The sequence below is a fragment of the Dufourea novaeangliae genome, unplaced genomic scaffold, assembly GCF_001272555.1.
Source record: "Dufourea novaeangliae isolate 0120121106 unplaced genomic scaffold, ASM127255v1 scaffold124, whole genome shotgun sequence".
Lineage (NCBI taxonomy): Eukaryota > Metazoa > Arthropoda > Insecta > Hymenoptera > Halictidae > Dufourea > Dufourea novaeangliae.
The window spans coordinates 2056012-2067036 of record NW_015374010.1 but is presented as its reverse complement, the minus strand read 5'-3'; the positions used below and the strand labels follow the sequence as shown (position 1 = coordinate 2067036).

Here is an 11025-nt window from a genome sequence, read left to right as displayed (position 1 = left end):
TGGATGCATTGTTATATAACGCGAAGAATCTATCCATTGTTAAATGTGTAAAAAAAAAAATAAAATTGTGAGATAAAATGATTATGTATTAAATTTAAAAAATATAATCAGTACCAAACACGAAGCGATTGTGAAATCAGCTCTGACGAATAATGTGCAGTAAAAAACATGGTTTTTTTGCGAGCTTGTTATTTGCATTAGCGTGATAAAAAAAAATATGTACGTTTAAAACTATGTTAAGTGGGTAATATTGAAGATCTTAAGGCTGGCATAAATTTGTTTAGTAATTCACTTCATTTACGGTACGTAATCGAGAAAAAAATGTTTTCGTTCTATACGTGCTTGAGATCTTCGGTTCCAGTTAATCAAGTATTGTTTTCTTAAAATAAGAACAAATTAATATTTCTATAACGTAGAAAAATCCTCAAAATTTCTTCTGTTTGTAATAATTGATAAATTAATATTATTACTCTTGAATAAAATTATTTCGAATTTCAGTATATCGAATATTGCAATATTTTTTAATTGTATATTTAACTGATTGCCTATTATTCTTTTCTAAAACACTTTTTTTAGTACGTCATTTAAATTTTCGAGCGGTTAAATCTCAACCATAAAATACATAAGATAAAGATGCGTAGATGCAAAAAAATAACAGCGAGTCGACATTCTTAATTACCCGTTGTCAATGTTTTTCATCTCAATCAGATGATTGCTGATGTACCCTAACCTAACTCAAGCTGAAAGATTTGTCAATTATGTGGAAAAAAGAAACAATTATTCTAACTACTTGGAACCATTAGAGATCATTGTGAAAGAATGACAGGTTGTTCGTAAGGTCATTCATTTTATATCGTTTAACTTTGTAACGCGGAACGTAAATAAGTGCAAATATTTATACAGTTCTACGTTAGTGAAATGGAGTGATTTCGTATGGATCATATAAGGACAAAAAATTATGTTACTTCCCACGTACTCATTCTATTGCAGATGCTAAGTCGAATCTGGTATTTAATTACATATTTCGCGTAAATTTCTTTATTATTGTATGTTTCATTTCGAACCAGCAAATTTTACAATAGAAAACGATAGAAAATTATATGTTTCTGGTTGCCAATTTATCGTGTCTATATTAATTAAACTTTAAATTATACATTATGTTATTTACAATTAAATATTCGGGATCTTGAAGCTGAATGAAAATTTATATAATAACAATTTTGTTACAGAGGAGCAGTGAAGATAACAAAACTGTTAAGTATCTAACACAGTGAAATGATGATGGAGTTGAGTCACAGTTTGACCCTCAATGAGGATGCCCTTAACCAAATCCCAGAGGCTAAACGACCAGTATTTATATTCGAATGGTTAAGATTTTTGGACAAGGTTTTAATAGCTGCACAAAAGGTATTGTCTTTGCTGATTATATTTTTACACATGTAAACAAAAATGGATGCCCTCATATTTTAAGAATCTTTAGTAATTTAATACTTCAATAAATCTCTGACCTGCATGTTGACTTTAGGCAACCAGAATCTTTTTTTTGTCATCATGTTACTTGCCAAACCATTAAAAAAGCTTATTGATTTCTGTTCTGTATGAAATGAATGTACGAATGCTTGATAAAAAATATGAAAGAATTAAAGTGTTGAAGCAAGTCGGCTTGAACAGTACCTGCATTACAGGATTGTACTTTATAACAATATTGTATTTGTAGTTTATTGCAAGATGTCTTGCCACTTTATTCAGTGTCGGCGATACATTTTTGCTTTTTGATACTGTCAACAAATGTAATGATATTCTCAGAAACAAGGATGACTCGCCAAGTTTTCTCCCTACAAAATTGTAATTAGTCATCCCTCTTTTTATGTAAAGCCATTTACATAAAACATCTCATCTTACACTTTGAATTGCTTACAGGGCTGCTATATGCTGTGTAGGATGTATGTATGAAAAGTTAGGAAGAATGATGGGTAGGTCGTATGAAGAGACTGTTCAAATTCTAATAAAGTCTTTGCGATCTGCAGAATCTCAGACACGAATAGAAATTATGCATACTCTTGAGAAGGTAATATTTTCATATGTAGCATAAACTAATTTCCACGAAGCATAGAAACAAATTTATTTTCAATTCAACAGGTATGTGCTGGCATGGGATCTGCAATCACAAATGTTCATAAAGAAATATATAAAGTTTCTAGACATTATCTCACGGACAGAGTAATGGCAGTGAGATGTGCTGCTGCAAAGGTAATTCTATTTTTTTTTAAATACATTTAATATCCACATTGCTATAAATAATATTTACAAATATTTTACTGAATGTTCACAGTGTTTACTGGAAATGTTAAACCATGCTCCATTTTTATACACTACTGAAATAGAGAGTGTTGCTACACTCTGTTTCCGAGCATTTGAGGGCTCAAATTATGAAGTAAGATGTGCTGTTGCGAAACTGTTAGGTACTTTAGTAGCAATGACCCAACTTCCAGCTCCAAAGGGAAAGAATCCTTCAGGTATCTTTAATGAACACATTGAACTACCGATCGAATATCAGCAAGAAGTATTTACGGAATTTATTGTTTTCGTTTAGTGACGCAGAACAAAAGCTATAAACAAATTTCTCTTGACGAGGTATTGAATATTTTGATGGCTGGTTTCTTAAGAGGTGGGGTAGGCTTTTTAAAAGGTACTGGAGAAATGATAAAAGGAAGTTCCAGTATTAATAGAGAAGTCCGAGTTGGAGTTACGCATGTAAGAAACTGTACAAATATCGTATAAGTTTGTATTCTCAATAATTTATTTTCTTGATACTTTTGCAGGCGTATGTGGTATTTGTACAAATGTTGGGAGGTTCGTGGCTTGAACGGAATGTCGGTGCATTAGTTGCACACGTGCTTGATCTTGTGACCAATCCAAAAGCTGCTAGCTCACATGTCGATGCCGTCTATTCTCGAAAGTGTGTTAATTTTATATTACATGGTACTATCGGAAAATTATTGGGCGAAGGGGCTCAAGCTGCTGCTTGCAAAGAAATAGCACACATTATTCTGAAACAGATGAATTCTATCGGTAAAAATTGATCAGTTCTCTTGTTTCAAATTCTTCTCATAGACGATGCTTATTAATTCCTGTTGTTTTGATTCGTAGATTTTAGTCCAGAAAACGCTAAAGACTGTAACCAAGAAACGTTGTTTAGTCAACATCTATTAGTTTGTGCGTTACAAGAAATGGGGAATTTAATCTTAGGACTGGGCACAACAGCTTGTAATTTATTGTCCGACCAATCCTTGAGTATGTACGCTACTTTATACATCTACTTATTCGATTTTTAATACTAATACTTATTCGTACGTTATTCCAGGTTTAATTGATACTATTATGGCTGTTTTGGTCCATCCATGTCAGGCAGCAAGACTTGCAGCCTCTTGGTGTTTGCGCTGTATCTGTGTAGCAGTTCCAAGTCAAATAACACCTTTGATTGACCGGTGTGTGGACGGAATTGAAAATATGCGCAGCTCGCCAGAAGCAATAGCTGGATACAGCAGTGCCCTGTCTGCGGTTCTTGGTAGTGTTCGTTTATCACCACTCGGAGTTCCTCATACGAAAGGAAAAGTAATTGCTTTCAACTACTTTACACCATAGATTTTATGATATACATACACATACTAATCACGAAATATATAATTCGATTATGTTACTGATATCATTTTTGTTTATATTCATCCGCAGATAATTTTCAATACTGCAGAAGAACTTTTGAGAAGCGCAAGCCAAAATAGTCGTTTGTCGTTAAACAGAACACATGCTGGATGGCTTCTAATTGGAGCTATAATGACACTTAGTATGTGATGGTTTGGATTTACTAAATCGTTCGTATTTATCAATACAGGACGTTTTAAAAATTATAATATTAATCACGCAGGTACGGCAGTAGTAAAGGGACTACTGCCTAGGATGCTGTTATTATGGAGAAATTCTTTCCCTCGTTCGACTAAAGAGCTAGAAAGTGAAAAAGCTAGAGGCGATGCTTTTACTTGGCAAGTAACCTTAGAAGGAAGAGCTGGTGCTTTATCAGCAATGCATAGTTTCCTGTTGCATTGTCCAGAACTCTTAAATGACGATATTACAAGACGACTTCTGACTCCAATTGAATCTGCGCTGGCAATGTTAACGAAGTATGTAAATCACTATTTTAATTCTTTACGCGAAATAAATCATTTTAAAGTGATGTTACTTGAAAGGTGTAATTTTAAAGTGGTATAGTAGATTTACAGTAATAAAATTTTAGTTTATCACCGGTGTTAAAAAATTATGGACAACAGCTGAAAGCTCCAGCGGCTATGGTTCGCTTGCGTTTATACGAAACATTATTATTATTGCCTCCTCAAACCTTCGAAGGTAATCAGAAATGTTCGTGGCTTTAAAAATTATTTAACTTGAAAATTACGTGTCATCATATGAATATACGTGTAACAAATTAAACAGGTTCTTATACGCATCTTCTGAGAATGTTGGTATCAGAGTTTACGTTAACTGAAAATCCTGGAAACACGACAACTTCATTGTTACGTGCAGTGTGTCATGCTAATGATTCAGTGATCCTTGGTACATGGTTGCAAGAAACGGATCACCGTACAATAGAGGATCAAGTGAGTATTTGAAAATTTATTCTACAGTATTGTTCTCGTTTATTAACTTTAAATCATTAACGTTTACTAAGTAAAGCAGGCGTTGCAAACGGGGTATGTAAACGTGACGTATAATAGGTTATAATATTAATATATAAAATTTATGATCGTGTCTAGATGGAACCAAACAGAAGGGCAGATTTGGAACATGTGAGTAATGTTCTATGAAGCCTCACTAATCTGTAATAATATTGCCATCTATTTGTACTCTCTTCTATATGTTCAAATATATTTGAGTACTGGTCCATGATATTGGAAGCATCGGTTTCAATTTTGTAACACATTCAAGACGACTATTGTTGCGATTAAGTAGCTGAACTATACTTAAGTTTTCGTCACAATATTTGCGAATGAAATATTCTGAATATTTTCATAAAATTAAAAACACCATTTAGTACTTTGTGGGCGAGACGCGCCGTCTTGAACGTGTTAATTATTACTTACATTATGATTTTCTTTTGTGTCTAATATGTTATGTAATTACTTTTTTTATTTTTATGTATAGTATTATTTAAAAGCTGTTTTTGTTGTGCACAAACTGTATTAGAAAGCAATAGGTTCTCTTATATTCTGCATTTGTTTCAGTTACAACCGAACAGTGCTGCAGGATCTGGAGCATTAGAGCACAATCCATGTTGTCTTTACAGACCAGTGCCACAAGTAAATATTTATAAATTATTTCAACACTTTGGAATATTGCAACAAAAGATCATAAGGATTTATAATTTTAATAATATTATTTATAGAATGAAATAATTCCCGGTCCTCTACCATTGGGTGTTGCGGTTATCGACTTATCGGTGTCGCTGTTCGGTCAAATTTTCCCGCGAGTAGCCAATAAGCATAGATTACAAATGTTAGACCACTTTCGTGAATGTATACAGCATACGAAATCCGGTAGACAGGAAGCAATTCAGATGAATGTTTTTACGGCTGTGTTGAGTGGATTGAAGGGTCTGAACGAGGCGAAAACTGGATTTGGACAGGAAGATGTAAAAAAATCTGCTACCAATCTTATTATTGTAAGACTTTATTTATCATTTATATATATTTTAAAGTATATACTACTATTAAGTATTATTCAATGATACGTGTGTACATTTATAGAGTGCTCTAGTAAGCAGCAATTCAATACTGAGATGGGCAGCCGGCGAGGCTGTCGGCAGAATGGCCCAAGTGATTTCCGATCCTAAATTCACAGCGGAATTAGCACAAACGAGTTTCGATCGATTGAAATCAGCTCGCGACGTTGCGAGTAGAACTGGTCATTCTTTAGCTTTAGGGTGCCTTCATAAGTATGTGGGAGGTATGGGATCTAGTCAACATCTCAACACGAGTGTCAGTATTCTACTTGCACTTGCCCAAGATAACTCGTCTCCCGTAGTGCAAGTACGACTATATATAAATATATCTGTCCACGTATGCATGTCCGTAATACATTTAAGCCATTCAATAATTCGTCTTATAATTATGTCCAGGTATGGGCATTACACGCTCTCGCACTAATAGCTGACTCTGGTGGACCAATGTTTCGGGGCTACGTTGAACCTACGTTGTCTTTAGCGTTAACTCTTCTTCTCAATGTTCCTCATTCTTATATCGATGTACATCAATGTATAGGAAAAGTATTATCAGCGCTTATTACAACAATAGGACCAGAATTGCAAGGTTAGGTGGTCTACATCCTGTTCATTGTAGACAAAAATTATTACTTAAATATGTATAACTGATAAACAACTTTATATTTTGATTTATAATAATTGCTCTTTCAGGTAATACATCGACAATATGTATGGCCCGTTCGTCGTTTTTGTGTGCTTGTGCTATCATGCAAGATCATCAAGATCCTCTTGTACAAGCGGAAGCGACCGGATGCCTTCAACAGTTGCATTTATTTGCACCGAGACATGTTAACCTGTCTTCTCTCGTTCCTACACTATGCGTAAGTTCTTTATTATAAAAACATAAAATGCTGTAAATATTAACACCTATCGTGTCGTTAAACACATTCATTTTTGTCCATAGCGAACATTGTCGAGTAATCACCTACTGTTACGCAAAGCCGCAATATCTTGCCTTCGTCAGTTGGCTCAACGAGAAGCGAAAGAAGTATGCGAGCATGCGATGACGTTAGCTAACGAGAGTCGGGACACCAATATGGTGGAAGGCCTTGTTATAACAGAAACTGGTCTTCCTGGTGTTTTGTTCAGCATGCTAGACACAGAGACCGACAGTAAATTAATCAAAGATATCCATGACACGTTAACCAGTATGCTGCAAATTTTGGCGGCGGATAATCTGTCGCAATGGTTGTCTTTGTGCAAAGACGTCCTTACTATAGCGTCAGGTATAACTGATTGACAAAATTATACAAATATCTAATCGAACAACATGAATTGAATAATGATACAACATTCGTATATTTTATTATATACAGAAACGTGTAGCAATGAAGAAGTGAATACCATCAATGTGGAAGATAGCGCTGCGGACAATGACAATGCAGACGCAGAAGGAGATGACGATCAAGCCGAGTTCCATGCAGATGAATCCACAAAGCAACGACCAACCATCACGCCGAGGTGGCCAACTAGAGTTTTTGCAGCGCAGTGTGTTAGAAGAATCGTAGCCGCTTGCGTGAACAATAAACAGGCCCATTTTGATTTGGCTTTAGCTAAGGAAATGCAGCTGTCTAAAGGAAAAAGTATGATTTCTTCGAAATATACGATAGTATGTTCTACTGTCAGTCTCCATTAATTTGTATTAATCTTAAAACAAGGCGATTTCCTGGTATTGCATCTTTCTGATTTGGTACGAATGGCGTTTATGGCTGCAACCAGTGACTGTGATCCTTTGAGGCTCGAGGGTCTGAAAACCCTCCAAGAGATTATAGATAAGTTCGCGAAAGTTCCTGAACCAGAGTTTCCTGGCCATCTGTTACTCGAACAGTTTCAAGCACAAGTACTTGCAATCGATTATACATGCATACATTACAAATATTGGTGAACTATTATTATATGCATCTTCGATCATTAATTATCGTAGGTTGGAGCCGCATTGAGGCCCGCGTTCTCAGCAGAAACAGCATCACACGTCACAGCTGCAGCTTGCCAGGCCTGTAGCGCTTGGATTGGAAGTGGAGTTGCTAGAGATTTGAATGATCTTCGTAGAGTGCATCAATTGCTTGTATCCTCTTTGGAGAAATTAAGAGAAGGGCATACGCGTGCGCAACTTTATAACGAAAGTTTGTTGACGCTCGAAAGATTGGCAATATTGAAAGCTTGGGCGGAGGTAACACGAACAAATAATTATAATACTTCAATAATGAATATAAAATCTATTAATATTAACTACATTTACGTTAATATCCTTTTTTTTAGGTGTATGTCGTTGCTATGATAAGGGATGGCGCAGCATTAAACAGTAAAGACACATTTAACCAGAACGCAAACCAGGTTGATGATGGAAATGATGAAGATTTCGGGAAGTTTGAATTTCAGACAGAAAGTCTATTAAGTTTAGTGCAACCAGAGTTGTTGAGTTTAAGTCAGTATTGGTTAGCCGCTCTGAGAGATCACGCTCTACTTTCTTTACCACCAGGTATGGTTATTCATGGATGTTGTGAATACCATTGTATTTCTGTTATTCGCCAGTGATAATAAATTTCTTGCATTATCAGAATTTTCTAGTCAGTTACCACATGATGGCGGTGCTTTCTATACAACAGATACAATGGATTCGGCTCGACCTCATTACGCGGAATCATGGGCACCAATTCTTCATGCTGCGACTCTTTGGTTAAATGCAAAAGGCTTCGGGTTAGAGGAAACAATGACTGAAGTGCAAACTTCGAATGCAGCAAATAATAATAATAATAACAACGACGTGTCTGCTAAAACTAATACTAATGTCGAACGTTTCCATTTATTGTTTGGTAAGTATTTTTTAAACAATAAATCCCAGGGAGGCGAAGATAGGTATATTGTTTAACGATATTACTTTATACTGTGCATTTCTTAAATGTTTTAGGTATATGCATGGAAGCTCTGTGCAGCCCACGAACTTCGGAATCTTCACAGAATATAGAAACATGTTTGAACGCTTTGTACACTTTATTAGACTCTGCATGGGCTCGTAAAGTATTGATTACAGATCGTTCCTTGCCAATTGAACTGTGTAATGTTCTTCATCGGTGTGTTTTCTATTGATAATATAAATATAAGCATACGTATTATATATACGTAAGAATACCCTTTATTTGAATTCTCTATTTCAGGATGTTACTAACGAGAGAAAGTTATGTTATCCAGATGATAGTAATGGAAGTTTTAAAACAAGTGATGAAAGCTGCACAAGAAGATCTAGCAGAAAGGAAGACAAACAAATTGAAAGGTAGACAGTAATAAATTTATATTTCATACATTTCGAAACCTGAATGTGCCGTAATACATGCATGCAACGTTATTTTAGAAATTACACCTGCACAGGAGGAAAGTAATGAAATTCAAGATGTAGATCTGTTAGGAGAAGGGGAAGAAGGTGGTGAGCTTGTGCCAGGCAAATCTTTGGTGTTTGCTATTCTGGAAGTGTGCTTGTGCCTTTTGGTTCGTCAAATACCAGCGTTGAATCCGAATCCTGGCGGTACAACTGCAATTTTATCCCAAAGAGGATACATGCCGTCCGAAGAAAGTGGAAAGCTGATAGCAGCTGCGCTTAGTACAATGGAATCCCTTCCTAACCTTTGTTCGCCTCAAGGTAAATTCTTATTTCTAATGAGGGGTGGCCAAAATCTATATCTACATGAAAGATGTCCAAACTAAAATAAGAATCAATGTTTGTTCACAATATAATTTAAAACAAAATATAAAGCAAAGATTAATGTCTGCATTGCTCTCTTTTTTCAGGAGCTATAGCAATTCTTCCTACATTACTGTACCTCGCAACTGGAGTAATAAGAGAAACTGCAGTACGCACAGATAATGAGTGCAATAAAACAGGGTCTGAAATACCAGTTCATGCAGCTTTACACTGTATGAAAAATCTTACTACAAATAAATACGCGCAGGATCACAGAAGTCAAGAACAGTGGACGAGTCTTTTGCAAAGCGCTTTGGCCAAGATCATTGATCTTGCTAAAACAGGTATATAACATTAAGAATTATCCATGTATAATAATTTTCATTTACGGTTAGCCTGTTATTAAACAACATATTTATAGGAAACGACGAGACAAAAATGGACGAAGTGGCGATGATATTAGGTATTGCAGTATTTGTTCTTCATGCTTCTCCGGAAGTCGTAAGTGCGCCGAACCTGCAGTTCCCGTGTATCAATCATTTTAGGCATGCATTCCAATCAGAAAATACAATGGTGAGTTTCATAACGTTCTAATAATTTCTTAAATGACCATTTAACATTCACCTGTGTTGTTAAATTTTTCTAGGTGAAATTAAAATGTGTGCAAACATTGAGAACAATATTTTTGCATCCAGAACGTGTAATCAGCACACCTTATATTCATGCATTAGCCCCCAGATTGGTGGAGTATCTATATAACGATAAGAGCAAACAAGTTGCAGATGATTTAGAATTATCGTTCACCTTAGAATGCATTAGCACTGTTGAAGCCCTCATAGGACTCGCTGATCTTTCTCATCGTACGTAATAATCTTCATTATTTTTTTATAGTTTTAGTTACATAGTTGTATTAGTAGAATTAAGAATAGTGTGTAACTAAAAGATCAAATTGATTTTAACAAAAATTATGTTACATGCAATTCAGGAGACCTTTTACAAGGTGTGTAATAGTGAGAATGTAATATACTGAGAAACTGATGCGATTGAATGTGTTTTAGATTTCTTATTATCTAGTTATTTTCTTTGATGCAGAAACAAAATGTAATATAATCTTTCTGTTGGTAAATATATAGGTATACAGATGCTAACGTTACTTGTGCCAATCCTGATTAACTATTTACTAGAAGGAGAACAACTTCAGCATGCTTCCAAGTATCAGTTAAGTCTGCATCAACAGAGTTTTCAATGGCTAAATAAGATAGGACCAAAATACCCTCAGGTATTCCCATCATTACAACAATTATCATTATGTATTTGAAAAATATATAGTCAACTTTGGAGTATATATTTGTTGTTTCAGGAATTCAAAACATTAATGTCACAATCTACAGAACTGAAAACAAAGTTAGAAAATGCTGTGAGATCCTCTCATCAACAAGCACAAAGGCACAACAGACCAATAGATCTTGTGAAGCCACAGGTTAAGATTTCCACACCATCTATTAAGCTGAAAACAGATTTTTCAAATTTCAACTAA

The 11025-nt window shown here is 35.2% G+C and overlaps 1 protein-coding gene across 1 annotated transcript; it reads left to right on the top strand.

Annotated features, from left to right (window-relative positions):
- The first annotated feature begins 748 nt into the window (after positions 1-748).
- Positions 749-11025, top strand: LOC107188355 (HEAT repeat-containing protein 5B). Its single transcript, XM_015576630.1, is given in 34 exon segments — positions 749-1007; positions 1230-1412; positions 1639-1845; positions 1921-2068; positions 2140-2250; positions 2333-2516; positions 2594-2754; positions 2823-3072; positions 3151-3294; positions 3365-3615; positions 3733-3844; positions 3926-4178; positions 4292-4401; positions 4489-4652; positions 4809-4841; positions 5277-5351; positions 5438-5713; positions 5799-6080; positions 6170-6359; positions 6464-6633; positions 6717-7038; positions 7129-7395; positions 7471-7652; positions 7737-7982; positions 8072-8291; positions 8371-8625; positions 8721-8883; positions 8968-9083; positions 9162-9446; positions 9596-9832; positions 9910-10061; positions 10135-10348; positions 10622-10767; positions 10849-11025. Coding segments are annotated over 33 exon segments (6240 nt in total). The 5' UTR covers positions 749-1007; positions 1230-1275.